Source organism: Aegilops tauschii, chromosome 7 (assembly GCF_002575655.3).
Source record: "Aegilops tauschii subsp. strangulata cultivar AL8/78 chromosome 7, Aet v6.0, whole genome shotgun sequence".
Classification (NCBI taxonomy): Eukaryota; Viridiplantae; Streptophyta; class Magnoliopsida; order Poales; family Poaceae; genus Aegilops; species Aegilops tauschii.
In genome coordinates this window covers 586173755-586191334 of record NC_053041.3, presented here as the reverse complement: position 1 = coordinate 586191334, position 17580 = coordinate 586173755, and the positions used below count along the sequence as shown (strand labels likewise).

The 17580-nt window shown below is 47.6% G+C and overlaps 1 protein-coding gene across 1 annotated transcript; it reads left to right on the top strand.

Moving 5' to 3' along the window:
- The first annotated feature begins 973 nt into the window (after positions 1 to 973).
- LOC109764493 (myb family transcription factor MPH1) lies at positions 974 to 3353 on the top strand. Its single transcript, XM_020323300.4, has 4 exons — positions 974 to 1337; positions 2014 to 2296; positions 2395 to 2476; positions 2864 to 3353. The coding sequence occupies exons 1-4, from the start codon at positions 1214 to 1216 to the stop codon at positions 3122 to 3124; spliced, it is 750 nt and encodes a 249-aa protein (XP_020178889.1). The 5' UTR covers positions 974 to 1213; the 3' UTR covers positions 3125 to 3353.
- The last annotated feature ends 14227 nt before the right edge of the window (positions 3354 to 17580 follow it).

Sequence of the window (17580 nt, the reverse complement as noted above, 5' to 3'; positions counted from 1 at the left end):
TCTCATGGAAGTGTAAGATTCCATCAATGGCCATATATATGGAATTCACTATGAGCATTCGGTTTCCCATTTCCCTGGAGAAATCCGAGCATTTCCTGCAGAGAGTTGAATTGACTCTTAAGCATTTGAGCTATAGCTTGACGTGCTAACTCGGTGAGACTTTGACTGAATTAAGTCCGCGTACGTAGTGTGCTCTACATATGTAGTATGTGTCAAGCAACGTAGGCCATACACACAAAAAAAAGGAACGTAGGCCATACGTACGTTGCTATATAAAATGGTTTTCTCGAGTAATTTTGTCAAACCTAGCGACACCGATAGTGACGGATCATCAATAATCCCGCGACGTTGAACAAAGCTTAAATTTCACATGCGAAGTGGACAACGTGTTGGTTTTCTTTTGTCAAACGGTGAACTGTTCATAAGCATGCCTTTCACTGTGCAGGGAAGAGACCCGGACAAATCAATTAATATTCTGAGCTTGATGGGTCGACGCATATATATGTGATATATACCTATATACCTTATATTCGAAAGAATTTCTAGTACTACTTGGCTGTCTCTCATGGATGTGGACAGGCCAACTTTTTCTCGAATTTGGGCTCGTTCCCCTTGATTCTTCCTGGCCTCTGTTCTCTAGGCAGCTACCTAAGTTAAGTGAGCATAGATGTTTGACCACTGTTTTAAATAGCCCGCTATAGCTCCGCTATAGCACGCTATAGCGTTTACAAAAGGTCTTACGCTAAGAGACTTTGGTCCAAACAAATGAGCAAACATTTTAAATAGCGCGCTATAGCTCCGCTATAGCACGCTATAGCATTTGAAAAAGGTCCGCCATTAAGATGCTTAGCGCGCTATTTAAAACTATGTGTTTGACTGGACTAGGCCAGCAAAGTCAGCCTTCTCTCTCTCTCTCTGATCCACACATTCCATACATCCGCCCTATATAGTACGGTGGTATTTTAGAAATAGTACTTGAGCTTCGAGTTCATCATTGTTTGGCCAAACCAACACTCTCTCTCTCTCTCTCTCTCTCTCTCTCTCTCTCTCTCTCTCTCTCTCTCTCTCTCTCTCTCTCTCCATATATATATTGGAACTTGGAGAAGCATCATCAGCTCTGCTCAGCTGTGTGTACCGGAAGCTTGGGTTCGGGATCGGTCGGATTGAGTTGAAGGCCGGGCTCTAGCTAGCTGCACGGAGAGGACAATAAAGCATGAGAGGATTTGAGAGGAGAGGCGTCCGGCAGTACAACCGGTCCGACGAGCCGCGGATGCGGTGGACCGAGGAGCTGCACCGGCAATTCATCGAAGCTGTCGATTGCCTCGGCGGCCAGGATGGTGAGTTCTTGCTTATTGCGTCACAGATATAGATGATGTTTCCCCCCTCCCTCTCCCGTCTAATTGCACATTTCACATGCACGGATGATATTTATGTATGTATGAAATTTGACGATTTCATTGATTTGAACTGCTAGACGATCGATTTGTTAAAAATCGTGCTTTTTTGTATGGGTCGATTTATTATGGGTAGTCCTCTCTTCATTACTAGTATACTTGCTTTAGTTGTGCCATAGGTTAGGCCGGAGTTCGTTCAAGTTCATGGAAGAAAAGAAAGGTGAGAAAACCCCATGTGATATGCATGCATCATGAACAAGATGAGATTTCCCCACTCTGTCCCACCTTTATTGGCTGACTGAATTTTTTGTTGCTCAAGAACGTCACTAATTAGTTGTGTAAACGATGTTTAACACCTTCGTAGAGTAATCTCTACGATTACACTTTCAATAAATGGCCACTCTCCTGTCAAAGAAAAATATATCTTTGGATTAACCTTTCCTAATCCTACCTACAGAAGACAATAGTGATTCGTAAGCGTGTGTATCCTAATCCGGAATTCATCGTGCTAGCTCTCTCTCTCTCTCTCTCTCTCTTGATCAGAATTTAAGCAAGAGTAGCAATTCTTTCTTGCGTACGGCTGGCCGTCTCGTGTTGACACTATCTTAATCGTCTGCAGAGGCAACGCCGAAGCGAATTCTTCAGCTGATGGGCGCCAAGGGAGTCAGCATATCTCACGTCAAGAGCCATCTCCAGATGTACAGATCAAGCTCTAGCAACACCACCTTCAACGGTCCACCCAATGCGTCCGTGGATCGCCGTCGAGACCACTGTGTCGTTGACGGGCCACAGAATGGCCACAGGAACGGGAATGACATGGGGGCGGCTTCGGAGAGGATCGACGACGATTCTTCTTACATCGTACCTCCCCGCGGTCACCGCTCGCCGCCGGCATACCAAATGTGAGTACCAAAATTGGCTCTTAAATCTGTTCTTTAACTGTAACTAGTGTTCGTATGTGTAACCGATCGAGTTGTTAATCAAACGTGCTGGTTTGCAGACCGTCGATCGAAGAAGTTTTCAGGAGCTGGGAGCAGAGTAGAGGGCGGCTGCCATGGAACTCCAGCATGCCATCAGAGAAGGTAGGAGTACTAGCAATTTAGTGTTATTTTTGTTGTCTTGCTAGCTAGAGACAAACAATGGATTAACGTATACGTATAAAAATCTAGGAGTACATCGATGAGTACAAACTATGAACATATCTAGAGGAAGCAAAATTACTCAAATAAATTACTCCTCTTTCTTGCTTTCCATCATCGTTCATACATGCATGTGTAGATGTGCTGTATGTTGTCTAGCTAGAAGCTTCATTTTTGTAAGTAGTTCGTTAGGTGGCAGTCACCAGACTCTGCCAAACTACCACCATGGCACAAACACGCTGCCGTGTATTGACTGTCCAGTCTCCAGTTCTATTGTAATATCAGCATTGAAACATGTTAATCAACCTGACATGGCTGATGTTGTTGCAGGCGACCGGCTGGGCATGTCACGCTGACAGAAGCACGCGTCAGAAGCAGCAGCAGGCGGCGGGGTGTGACCTGACGCTGTCGATTGGCCGGTGGGAGGCGGAGGCGGCGAGCAGTGATGCTGACGTCTCGAGCACGACCACGGAGGAGGCCGTCGCGCCAGCAAGGGATCGAGGAGCCGGCGGTCACCGTCGCTCTGCCTCCGCCACCGGTCTGGACCTTGACCTGAACCTCGACCTGGCCATCTCATCTTCTTGTCTGTGATGTGATCGATGCTCTCCCTGTGTAAATATATAGAGCTGGATGCATCTTTGTATATAAAGTTACTTGCATATGTAGCTATCATTGTACCATATAGATCGCGTAGTGTAGTGGTAGTAAATTTCTGAGGTTTCTTGCTAGCTATATGAGTTTCTTTGTAGACTGCCATACTAGGGATTTCTACTGTTTTAGCGGTATATGCATGCATGATTTGAGCCGTTGTATGCACGTAATTTACATACGTATAGGTATATGATTCATTTTTCTATGTACATTATCGGAAAAGGCTTTCACCCTTACTTTATATATAAAGCAACAACCACCTAACAATTCGAGTCATACAACACGACACCGCAACACACCCTAGGCAAGATACAAAGGTGTTAAGGATAAGGAACACCACTCCGTGCAACTCCCAACAAACAGCAGATATACACTAAGCATCACTAGGAGATCACGAAGCTCTCAATAGCAAACACACTAAGAGATGAAGCTGAGGGCCGATGATCCATGAACTCCAAGGCGGTGCCTTCAAGAAGGGCACAACGCAGGAACACCACCATTGCCCGATCCAAAGGAACAATATTTTCATCTGGAGATACACGGAGGTCAACGAGCAACCACGACGAGGCCTTCTGAAGGAAATATGCCCTAGAGCCAATAGTAAAGTTGTTATTTTATATTTCCTTATTCATGATAAAGGTTTATTATTCATGCTAGAATTGTATTGATTGGAACTTAAATACATGTGTGAATACATAAACAAATACCGTCTCCCTAATAAGCCTCTACTAGACTAGCTCGTTGATCAAAGATGGTTAAGGTTTCCTGATCATGGACATGAGTTGTCATTTGATAACGGAATTACATCATTAGGAGAGTGATGTGATGGACGAGACCCATCCGTTAGCTTAGCATAATGATCGTTCGGTTTTATTTTTATTGCTTTCTTCATGTCAAATACATATTCCTTCGACTATGAGATTATGCAACTCCCGAATACCGGAGGAATACCTTGTGTGCTATCAAACGTCACAACGTAACTGGGTGATCATAAAGATGCTCTAAAGATATCTCCGAAGGTGTTTGTTGAGTTGGCATAGATCGAGATTAGGATTTGACACTCCGAGTATCAGAGAGGTATCTCTGGGCCCTCTCGGTAATACACATCATAAGCTTGCAAGCAAATGACTAAGAAGTTGGTCACGAGGTGATGTATTACGGAACGAGTAAAGAGACTTGCCGGTAACGAGATTGACCTAGGTATAGAGATACCGACGACTGAATCTCGGGCAAGTAACATACCGATAGACAAAGGGAATTACGTATGTTGTCATAACGGTTCGACCGATAAAGATCTTCGTAGCATATGTAGGAGCCGATATGGGCATCCAGGTTTCGCTATTGGTTATTGACCGTAGAGATGTCTCGGTCATGTCTACATAGTTCTTGAACCCGTAGGGTCCGCACGCTTAACATTCGTTGACGATATAGTATTATATAAGTTATGTGATTTGGTGACTGAATGTTGATTGGAGTCCCGGATGAGATCACGGATATGACGACGAGTCTCGAAATGGTCGAGAGGTAAAGATTGATATATGGGACGATTGTATTCGGACACCAGAAGTGTTTCATATGGTACCGGGTACTTATTGGGTCACCGGAAAGGAGTTTCGGGCACCCCCGGCAAAGATATGGGCTTTATGGGCCAAGAGAGGGAACGCACCAACCACAAGGGGCTGGTGCGCCCCCATAGCAGGCCGGCCTAGGAGGAGAAGGAAAGAGGGGAGGGAAAGGAAAGTGTGCAGTAGGACTCCCTCTTCCTTCCCTCCCCCCCCCCCCCTCTTTCCTTCCCCCTTGGGAAAACATGGCAAGGGGGCGCAGGGCAAGGTAGGGCCCCTAGGGGGCCGGCAGCCAGCCCTAGGCCATGTCTGTCTGCCTCCCCTCCCGTCCCACCTATATATATGTGGGGAGGGGCGCCACACAAGGACACAACGTTGTCTTAGCCGTGTGCGGTGCCCCCGTCCACCGTTTGCTCCCTCGGTCATATTTCCGTAGTGCTTAGGCGAAGCCCTGCGGAGATCACATCACCATCACCGTCACCACGCCATTGTGCTGTCGGAACTCATCTACTACCTCGCCGTCCTGCTGGATCAAAAAGGCGGAGGACGTCACCGAGCTGAACGTGTGCAGAACGCGGAGATGCCGAGCATTCGGTACTAGATCGGTTGGAGCGCGAAGAAAGTTTGACTACATCAACCGCGTTGTGAAATGCTTCCGCTTACGGTCTACGAGGGTACGTAGACATACTCTCCCCCTCGTTGCTATGCATCTCCATGGGTAGATCATTGCGTGTGCGTAGAAATTTTTTGTTTTCCATGCAACGTTTCCAATCACCTTCAAGAAGGGAACGACTCCCATGGGCACCACCTCCGCCAGTCTGTCCAGAATCAGACAAGGTTTTCACCCTAGGGTTGCCAGGCGTGTGGCCTCCTGGCACCCTCAGATTATTCTTCCGTCGGTAGTTTGGCTACTCTAGAGTTTAGGTTGAACCAAATGTGTCGTCTTGGACTGCTTGGCAAGGTCTTGAGGGAGTCCTTGTAAGGAAAAATGGTCATGTGTTGGCTCGCCTTGAGGGGATTGTAGATGACATGATCCGTCAGGCTGCTCGTCGGCCATATGAGGTAGTCGAGGACAACCGTGCACGGCAAGCAAGGTGTCCGACCTCCCTATCTTCGTTATTGTTGGAGATATCCGGCTGCTTTGAAGGAAATATGCCCTAGAGGCAATAATAAAGTTGTTATTTATATTTTCTTATATGATGATAAATGTTTATTATTCATGCTAGAATTGTATTAACCGGAAATTTAGTACATGTGTGAATACATAGACAAAACAAAGTGTCCCTAGTATGCCTCTACTTGACTAGCTCGTTTATCAAAGATGGTTATGTTTCCTAACCATAGACATGTGTTGTCATTTGATGAACAGGATCACATCATTAGGAGAATGATGTGATGGACAAGACCCATTCGTTATCTTAGCATTATGATCGTTACAGTTTCATTGCTATTGCTTTCTTCATGACTTATACATGTTCCTACGACTATGAGCTTATGTAACTCCCGAATACCGGAGGAACACTTAGTGTGCTACCAAACGTCACAATGTAACTGGGTGATTATAAAGGTGCTCTACAGGTGTCTCCGATGGTGTTTGTTGAGTTGGCATAGATCGAGGATTTGTCACTCCGTGTATCAGAGAGGTATCTCTGGGCCCTCTCGGTAATGCACATCACTATAAGCCTTGCAAGCATTGTGACTAATGAGTTAGTTGCGGGATGATGCATTACGGAACGAGTAAAGAGACTTGTCGGTAACGAGATTGAACTAGGTATGAGGATACCGACGATCGAATCTCGGGCAAGTAACATACCGATGACAAAGGGAACAACGTATGTTGTTATGCAGTTTGACCGATAAAGATCTTCGTAGAATACGTAGGAGCCAATATGAGCATCCAGGTTACGCTATTGGTTATTGACCGGAGATGTGTCTCGGTCATGTCTACATAGTTCTCGAACCCATAGGGTCCGCACGCATAACGTTCGGTGACGATTTGTATTATGAGTTATGTGATTTGATGACCGAAGTTTGTTCGGAGTCCCGGATGAGATCGGGGACAAGACGAGGAGTCTCGAAATGGTCGAGAGGTAAAGATCGATATATTGGAAGGCTATATTCGGACATCGGAAAGGTTCCGAGTGATTCGGGTATTTTTCGGAGTATCGGAGAGTTACAGGAATTCGCGGGGAGAAGTATTGGGCCTTATTGGGCCATACAGGAATAGAGGAGGCAGGCCAAAGGGAAGGAGGCGCCCCCCCCCCCATGGGTCCGAATTGGACTAGGGGGAAGGGGGCGGCGCCCCCTCCCCCCCCCCCCCCTGCCCTTTCCTACTCCCTCTTTCTTTCCCTCTTTCTTCTCTCCTACTCCGGAAAGGAAAAGGGGAATCCTACTAGGACTTGGGGGTCCTAGTAGGACTCCCCACACTTGGCGCGCCCCCTCTAGGGCCGGCCTACTCCTCCTCCCTCCTTTATATACGTGGGCAGGGGACACCCCAAAGGTACAACAGACAATCTCTTAGCCGTGTGCGGTGCCCCCCTCCACAGTTACACACCTCGGTCATATCGTCGTAGTGCTTAGGTGAAGCCCTGCGCCGGTAACTTCATCATCACCGTCACCACGCCGTCGTGCTGACGGAACTCTCCCTTGGCCTCAACTGGATCAAGAGTTCGAGGGACGTCACCGAGCTGAACGTGTGCTGAACGCGGAGGTGCCGTACGTTCGGCGCTTGGATCGGTTGCATCGCGAAGACGTTCGACTATATCAACCGCGTTGTCATAACGCTTCCGTTTTCGGTCTACGAGGGTACGTGGACAACACTCTCCTCTCTCGTTGCTATGCATCACCATGATCTTGCGTGTGCGTAGGAAATGTTTTGAAATTACTACGTTCCCCAACATGCTTGACCGCGGAGATGAAGCTGGTGTGATCTAGCGGGCTTGGAGCCCCGAAGAGGAGACTGGAGCCCGCCGCGTGGGGTGTGCAGGGCGTCCGACCTCCTTGTCTTATTTTGTCGTTGAAGATGGTCGGCTTCGAAGGATCGATCCCGGCAGTGTCTGTGGCGTGCCACAATTACTTTGTCTTCTATAGACATTGGCGACATGATAGTGTACCCGGTGGGTGTAGTCGACACCACGTAAGAATGCCGAGTAATGATGGGCGCTAAAATGCCATTAGTGGCAGTCGCGGCCCTCGGGAGCACCCGCCACTTCTAACATGGCATCAGTGGCGGGCATGCTAACCGCCACTGATGATGTTGCTACCAGTGACGGGTGCTGGTTTGCGCCCGCCAATGATACATTATGCCTGGGAAAAGGGGGGAAAACGCTGCCATGGCTGCATTTTTGGTTGCCGTGACATCTTTTTCAGTTTTATAGCGTAAAGTCATATAGTATATCACAGTTCAAGTACGCACTTTAGTTTAAAAACTCTACCGAAAAAGGCTTTCGCCCCATTTTATATATAAAGCACCGATCATCAAGCACCCAGTACAAACACACGCACACTGATGTCTCCTACGCAAACTTCTTCTTGTAGACGTTGTTGGGCCTCCAAGTGCAGAGGATTGTAGGACAGTAGCAAATTTCCCTCAAGTGGATGACCTAAGCTTTATCAATCCGTGGGAGGCGTAGGATGAAGATGGTCTCTCTCAAACAACCCTGCAACCAAATAACAAAGAGTCTCTTGTGTCCCCAACACACCCAATACAATGGTAAATTGTATAGGTGCACTAGTTCGGCGAAGAGATGGTGATACAAGTGCAATATGGATGGTAGATATAGGTTTTTGTAATCTGAAAATATAAAAACAGCAAGGTAACTAATGATAAAAGTGAGCACAAACGGTATTGCAATACCAGGAAACAAGGCCTAGGGTTCATACTTTCACTAGTGCAAGTTCTCTCAACAATAATAACATAATTGGATCATATAACTATCCCTCAACATGCAACAAGAGTCACTCCAAAGTCACTAATAGCGGAGAACAAACGAAGAGATTATGGTAGGGTACGAAACCACCTCAAAGTTATTCTTTCCAATCAATCCATTGGGCTATTCCTATAAGTGTCACAAACAGCCCTAGAGTTCGTACTAGAATAACACCTTAAGACACAAATCAACCAAAACCCTAATATCACCTAGATACTCCAATGTCACCTCAAGTATCCGTGGGTATGATTATACGGCCACAGATACGCACGGCAAGACATACATCAAGTGCTCTCAAATCATTAAAGACTCAATCCGATAAGATTACTTCAAAGGGAAAACTCAATCCATTACAAGAGAGTAGAGGGGGAGAAGCAACATAAGATCCAACTATAATAGCAAAGCTCGCGATACATGAAGATCGTGCCAAATCAAGAACACGAGAGAGAGAGAGATCAAACACATAGCTACTGGTACATACCCTCAGCCCCGAGGGTGAACTACTCCCTCCTCGTCATGGAGAGCGCCGGGATGATGAAGATGGCCACCGGTAAGGGTTCCCCCCTCCGGCAGGGTGCCGGAACAGGGTCCCGATTGGCTTTTCGTGGCTACAGAGGCTTGCGGAGGTGGAACTCCCGATCTATTCTGTTCTCCGAATGTTTTAGGGTATATTGGTATATATAGGCGAAAGAAATACTTTAGGGGAGCCACGAGGGGCCCACAAGGGTGGAGGGCGCGCCCAGGGGGGTGGGCGCGCCCCCCTACCTCGTGCTCTCCTCGTTTATTCCCTGACGTGCACTCCAAGTCCCCTGGATTGCTTCCGTTCCAAAAATCATGTTCCCGAAGTTTTCATTCCGTTTGGACTCCGTTTGATATTCCTTTTCTGCGAAACACTGAAACAAGGGAAAAAACAGAAACTGGCACTGGGCTCTGGGTCAATAGGTTAGTCCCAAAAGTAATATAAAAGTGCATAGTAAAGCCCATAAAACATCCAAGATGGATAATAAAATAGCATGAATACTTCATAAATTATAGATACGTTGGAGACGTATCACACACACCCAAGGCACACTACCGCAACACACGCACACACCCAAGGCAGGATACAAAGGTGCTGAGCGCAGCAACACCACTGATACGTCTCCAACGTATCTATAATTTTTGATTGCTCCATGCTATATTATCTTTTGTTTTGGACATTATTGGGCTTTATTATTCACTTTTATATTATTTTTGGGACTAACCTATTAACCGGAGGCCCAGCCCAGAATTGCTGTTTTTTGCCTATTTCAGAGTTTCGCAGAAAAAGAATATCAAACGGAGTCCAAACGGAATGAAACCTTCGGTAACGTGATTTTTAGAACGAACATGATCCAGGAGACTTGGACCCTACGTCAAGGAAGCTTCCAGGAAGCCACGAGGTAGGGGGCGCGCCTACCCCCCTGGGCGCGCCCTCCACCCTCGTGGGCCCCACGTTGCTCCACCGACGTACTCCTTCCTCCTATATATACCTACGTACCCCCAAACGATCAGATAAGGAGCCAAAAACCTAATTCCACCGCCGCAACCTTCTGTACCCACGAGATCCCATCTTGGGGCCTGTTCCGGAGCTCCGCCGGAGGGGGCATCGATCACAGAGGGCTTCTACATCAACACCATAGCCTCTCCGATGAAGTGTGAGTAGTTTACCTCAGACCTTCGGGTCCATAGTTATTAGCTAGATGGCTTCTTCTCTCTTTTTGGATCTCAATACAATGTTCTCCCCCTCTCTCGTGGAGCTCTATTCGATGTAATCTTCTTTTGCGGTGTGTTTGTTGAGACCGATGAATTGTGCGTTTATGATCAACTTTATCTATGAACAATATTTGAATCTTCTGAATTCTTTTATGTATGATTGGTTATCTTTGCAAGTCTCTTCGAATTATCAGTTTGGTTTGGCCTACTAGATTGATCTTTCTTGCAATGGGAGAAGTGCTTAGCTTTGGGTTCAATCTTGCGGTGTCCTTTCCCAGTGACAGTAGGGGCAGCAAGGCACGTATTGTATTGTTGCCATCGAGGATAACAAGATGGGGTTTATATCATATTGCATGAGTTCATCCCTCTACATCATGTCATCTTGCTTAAAGCGTTACTCTGTTCTTATTAACTTAATACTCTAGATGCATGCTGGATAGCAGTCGATGTGTGGAGTAATAGTAGTAGATGCAGGCAGGAGTCGGTCTACTTGTCTCGGACGTGATGCCTATATACATGATTATACCTAGATATTCTCATAACTATGCTCAATTCTGTCAATTGCTCAACAGTAATTTGTTCACCCACCGTAAAATACTTATGCTCTTGAGAGAAGCCACTAGTGAAACCTATGGCCCCCGGGTCTATTTTCCATCATATTAATCTTCCAACACTTCGTTATTTCCGTTGCTTTTATTTTACTTTGCATCTTTATCATAAAAATACCAAAAATATTATCTTATCATATCTATCAGATCTCACTCTCGTAAGTGACCGTGTAGGGATTGACAACCCCTTATCGCGTTGGTTGCAAGGATTTATTTGTTTGTGTAGGTGCGAGGGACTCGCGCGTAGCCTCCTACTGGATTGATACCTTGGTTCTCAAAAACTGAGGGAAAATACTTACGCTACTTTGCTGCATCACCCTTTCCTCTTCAAGGGAAAACCAACGCAGTGCTCAAGAGGTAGCAACCACCCCTAGCACTACCACCACGAAGAGATGAAGCTACATATGACGATCCATGTGCTCAAAGGCAGCGCCTTCAGGAAGGGTACGACACCGGAGCGCCGCCGCCGCCCGATCCAAGGATCAGAGTTTTCCCTGGAGCTGCATGATGGGCAATGAGAGCCGCGGCGACGCCTTCAAGAAGGGAACGATCTTCGCCGCCGCCGGTCCGTCCGAAGATAGAACGGGTTTTCACCTCGGCCAACAATCACCGCCACCGAATGCCACGCCCCGGCAACCACGCCGCCCACACGGCCATGGTTACCGAGCAGCACCAAGGCATGGGCTCTGCCCAAGAGCACCGCGCTGCCACCACCAGGGCCACCGCCCCGGCATCCAAGACCTTGACACCACCTCACCCGAGACCCGCCACAACCCCAACGAAAGAGACGAGCGGAAAGGTCCCACCTTTCGCACCCCTAGGCGACCCCCAACGTCGAGACCCAATAGGCCGGCCAGAACTGGCATCCACCGAACCATCCTGCTGCCCCGAGCGCGAGATGAGCTCGGTCCTGCAGCACCGAGAGGGGGACGAGATTAGTCCTGCTGCACCGTGCGCGAGACGAGCTCGGTCCTGCTGCACCGTGCGCGAGACGAGTTCGGTCCTACAGCATCGGGCGCGAGGAGAGTGGTGGACCGCAGCTGGGAGAGGACCAGCCCTTTCGATAGGAGTAGCGCCCGGGCGACGAGGAGATGGGGCGAAGGTCGATATGGTCCGAACGCAGACGAGCCGACGCCGGAGCAGAGTCCGGCCGTCGCCGCGGCCGAGACCACCGAACCACCGTGTAGCCGACACGCCACAGGGAGGTCGCCGCGAAGCCAGACCTCACAGCGTCGCCGCCGCCCACGGCCAGAGCAGCCACCACACCGAGCATCTGCCCCACCAGCACCATCCACCAGGATCCGCGCATCAAATCCGGCGCCATCCACCACCATCTTCCACAGAGCTGGCCATGAAGTGCAGTGGCAACCAAATCCACCGCCAGCCGAGCTCCCACGCAAGCCGAACCAGCCCGGCCGCCGTCGAGCCCAAGCCTCCTGGAGGCACACCAGGAGCCAGATCTGGGCACACCCAGCCATGGCCGCCGGCGCCCCCCGGCCACCCTCGCGGACACGGAGCCGCCCGCGCAGCCACCATGACCAGGCGGCGTCTCCCGCCGGCCGGTCGCCACGCCGCCACGCCCCCCGCACGCGCCGCGCCTCCGTCTGGATTCGCCGTCCCACGCCAGCCGCAGCCAAGCGAAGAGGAGAGGCCGCCCCGCCGGCGGCGGCGGCGACCGGGCTTCGCCCGGCCACGCCCTCGGGCGGCGGCGAGGGAGGGAGAAGGGGGAGGAGGCGAGGTCTCTGGCGGCGGTGGTTAGGTCTCCTCCCGTGACGCGCCTCGCGGAGCGCGTCGCGGGAGCCTCTCTGTTTCTTTTCTCGTTATGATAGATTCACCATCAGGAGGAGTTTAAAAACTCTCTAGGAGTACTACTAGCGATCAAGTGCTTATCCTCTTATCTAGCTAGAGATCACAAGCATGAACTAAAGCACATGATAAATAGACCAGTTAAAAGTAATGTATGAACAAATCCAGATGAAGCAAAGGTTACTCAAATCAATTATCTTTCGTGCTTTGTAGGCAATCCGCTGGCCAAGTCACGCTCATAGCAAGTCAACCCGCAAAAAAAGAACGTCTAAGAAGAAGCAGCCGGCGGCGGGCTGTAACCTGAGTTATCAATCGGCAAGTGTAAGGAGCGGGCGGCGATTAGCGAAGCCGACGGTCGAGCACGGCCACCGAGGAGGCCACCGCGCCGGCGAGGGGTCGAGGAGCCGTCGACCACCGCCGTCAACTTTGACCTGGCCGCTTCGTTTCACCCGAGTAGCCATTATTGGGCTGTCACGTTATAATTGGATTGGGCCGTAGATACGTTCAGACAGTCGCAGTCGCGAACTGTGGTATGATGTGACCTGATTAGACCACTGTGGAGTCGGGTCTGAGGCTGGTTATAGTAGGGAGTAACTTAGACTAGTGTCATATTAGTCTAAGTTACTATCTTCATAATGCAAAGTAACATAATAATAGTATTATAAATGGCTTTATTTATTAACTTGTAGACTTATCTTGTCTTGAGAAGCGCTATGTTACAGTAACATATTATGTTACCACTTCTCATTAATTACTTATCACATAAGCAATATTTTCTTGAAGTGCGCTATGTTACTATCTAAGTTACTCCCACTATGACTAGCCTGAGAGAAGTCGGTGTCCAGAATGAGAAAAAACGTTGTAGTCACGAAGAAAAATGATTCCCTGACGATGACTATTTGCGGGCTGCAAGGATTTTCCACAGATTATTGTGACAAACTCGCGGAAAATATGTGGCTGCTGAGTAGGCTAGGCACCGGCTCTTTGACATTGCACCAACCGGGAAAAAAATCTGATAGATGAAACTGCATGTCAATCAACTCGTGCCATGGTAAAACCGCCTCCCCCTCCCTACCTTCTCGCGTAAGAGGACAAAGTGATTTTAACTCAAGTTTCATGTATGGACGCTTCTTTTATACACATATGTGTAGTATTGACTTTTATGCACGGGTAGATTGTTCTAGCACATAGTGTCTAGGGTTCAACGCACGGACTAGTTCACCGAGGATTTAGTCCGGCAAGCCAAAGCGCACGAAAGCATCGAGTCATTGTAGCTTTTCAACAAGAGCTCTTTTATGGTACCCTATACTGCTTGGCGTGAGGGGACCAGTATAATTAAATCCCACCGTTGAAACGGGATCGTTGATGGGCCAAGATGCCAGCTTATTTCGTAGTAATAGCTTGGAATCAGCATCGCCTGCTCGCTCCCATCGCCGCCATGCTCTCCTCACATACATACATTACATGGAATGATGACAACCTCCTTCGCCCTGCCTGGCACCATGGCCGGGACGACGAACTTCTGCACACGGCAAGCCTCCGCATTGACGGACAATGGTGCCAAGTGGTTTCCTCGCTGCCGTTGTGAACCAAGACAAAACGAGTGCGGTGTGGGATAAGGCCTCATGGCTGCCGTGTTGGACCTATTGGAGAAGAAGAGCACGGTCTGGGCCGAGGCCCACGCCACGTAGTCAAGCGCCGGATCCATACACGGGGAAGGAATGAGACTCAGGCTTCCTGAGCGAGGGAAGGTGGGCTGGAGAAGAAAGAGAAGGCACAGTGGTGGCCACCGGAACTCTACCAGAGTCAGTAGATGGAAAATATGTTTTAGAGCACCTGCACCCAGGCCCGTCTATCCTAGCCATCCATTTTCCGCATCGCGATTCGTGCAAATACATTTCTCTTTTTTGTTTCTCTCATATAGAACATGTTTTGAACTTCAAACTTCCGCAGCACAGCAAAACTTTCTATCTAGAATCTGGGATAAAACTTTCAGATTTTTTCGTCCAACATAAATATATGAATTAAGATATTTTTGGTTAAAAATCTTATTTTTAATATTTATGTCGGATCAAAAAATATGAAAGTTTTGTCTCACGTTCTAGTTAGGAAGCTTTATTGTGCTGCAAAGTTTGAGATTTAAGACATATCCTATATTGGAGAGCTAAGATAGATGAGCCTAGATGCAAGTGCTCAAAAAATCTGTGTCCGTCAGTAGATGAGAACAACGGGCGGGGTGAATCGTAGAAGTCCCAGAATGACCTCAGAACATGTATACTGGTTGGTCGAGAACGACCTGTGCTACTAATACTGCTCGCCATGTTGTTGGCCTGATTGCAGCAATACAGGTCGGTCATGGCCGTTTGATTTCGCGGATTTTTTTTTTGGAAATGGAGGCGTGTCCCTAGCCTGGCCTCTGCATCATAATAATGCATGCAGCCATCTTATTAAAAAAATTCGAAGTATCACAAAGTCGTAAAGGTATTATAACTCGCAAACGGAGCAAAACAAAGAAAAAAGAAGTACATGCTCAAAAACACAACCGGTAAGGCAAAATAAAGGATAAACTCCCTAGACTCCTATCCTATTGTGCGGTCGCCATCCGAACCGATTGAATACAGCCCGTGCTACCATCTCCCACGGGTTGCACCCAGTTAACCAAAGGCTCCCTGGAGTCCATAGAAGTGAGTAAGGATCACGTACGGATCCATGCGGTAGCTCTGAAGATAACCTGCAAGAAAGATAAATCATGTTGTTTGTTAAAAATCAAATCATTCCTGCAATTCTATATAGCCCACAAAAGCGCACATATTCCAATCCGAATACGAGCTGAAGTAGTATGTTCAACCCCAGCTAACCATATTGCAAACAACGATTCAATGTCAACTGGAGGATTAATATTGAAGGCTATGTGAATGGTTCTCCAAAGCAATCCGGCGAGTGGGCATTCAAGGAATAGGTGTTGTATTGTTTTATCATGATCACAAAAACAACAACGTGAACTACCTACCCATCGCCTCTTGATTAAGTTGTCCTTGGTGAGTATTACTTGCTTGTGGACAAACCACATAAAACATTTAATACGCAAGAGCACCTTAATCTTTCAAATATGTAACGATCTTGAGATTGGGCCAGAACTAATCAAATTCATATAAAAAGATTTCACCGTAAACACCCCATTCTTAGCTAGAATCCATTGCGTCGAATCCGGCTGGTCAGAAAGTTGAACATCTATCAATCTCCGAACCAAGTGCAACCAGGCAGTCCATCGCTCACCAACTAACGCACGTCTGAACTGAATATTCAAGGGGGTCGTTTGAAACACTGTGCCTACGTAATCCTCCTTATGTTGCATAATGTTATAAAGGGTGGGATATTCTACGGCCAGAAGTGACTCTCCTAACCACGTATCCTCCCAAAATCTTGTTGACATCCCATTGCCAACCAAGAATTTGACCCTGCGAAAGGACAAATCCTTCGTTCTCATAAGCCCTTTCCAGAATGGCGAGTCAGTTGGTCTCATAGTAACCTGGGCTAGCGTTTTCGATTGCAAATATTTATTGCGCAAAATCTGTGCCCACATGCCCTCCGGCTCAGTCTCCAACCTATAGAGTCATTTGCTCATAAGGCATTTATTCTTGATTTCTAAGTTCTCAATACCAAGACCCCCTTGGTCTTTTGGCCGGCAAAGGATGTCCCATCGCGCCAGTCTGTATTTCCTTCTGGCCTCCTCTGACTGCCAGAAGAAACGAGACCTGAAGAAATCAAGTCGCTTCTGTACCCCTTTCAGAATTTTGAAGAAAGATAGTAGGAACATCGGCATACTAGTCAGTACCGAATTAATCAGCACTAGCTAACCTCCATAAGACATAAGCTTGCCCTTCTAGCAGCTCAGCTTTTTCTCAATTCGATCTTCGATACACTTCCATTCTTTATTAGACAACTTACGGTGGTGAATTGGTATGCCCAAATAACTAAGTGGTAAAGACCCTAATTCACACCCGAACAGTTGTCTATAAGTGTCTTGCTCGTCTTTGGCCTTCCCAAAACAAAACAACCCACTCTTGTGAAAGTTTATCTTTAAACCAGACAATTGTTCGAAGAGGCATAATATAAGTTTCATATTGCGCGCTTTAGCAATGTCATGTTCCATGAATAATACAGTGTCGTCAGCATACTGCAAGATGGAGACTCCACCATCGACCAAATGAGGAACTAAGCCCTCCACTTGACCATGCTGTTTTGCTCTGCCAATAAGAATGGCCAACATATCGGCCACTATATTAAATAAGAGAGGAGACATGGAATCTCCTTGTCTCAAACCCTTATGCGTCTGAAAGTAATGACCGATATCATCGTTAACCTTGATTCCGACACTACCATTCTGGACTTGAGAACCCACTTGGTTCCGCCAAGCCTCACTAAATCCTTTCATGCGCATTGCCTGCTGAAGGAAATGCCATTTAACTTTACCATATGCCTTCTCAAAATCCACTTTGAAGATAACCCCATCTAGCTTCTTCGAATGGATTTCATGAAGCGTTTCATGCAAAACGACGACCCCTTCAAGTATGTGTCGCCCTGGCATGAACGCTGTCTGACTCGTTTGTACCACTGAATGAGCAATTTGTGTCAGTCTATTGGTACCAACCTTTGTGAAAATTTTAGAACTCACATTAAGAAGACATATTGGCCTAAATTGTTCGATCCAAACTGCTTCTTCTTTTCTTGGGCAACAACGTAATCAGTCCAAAGTT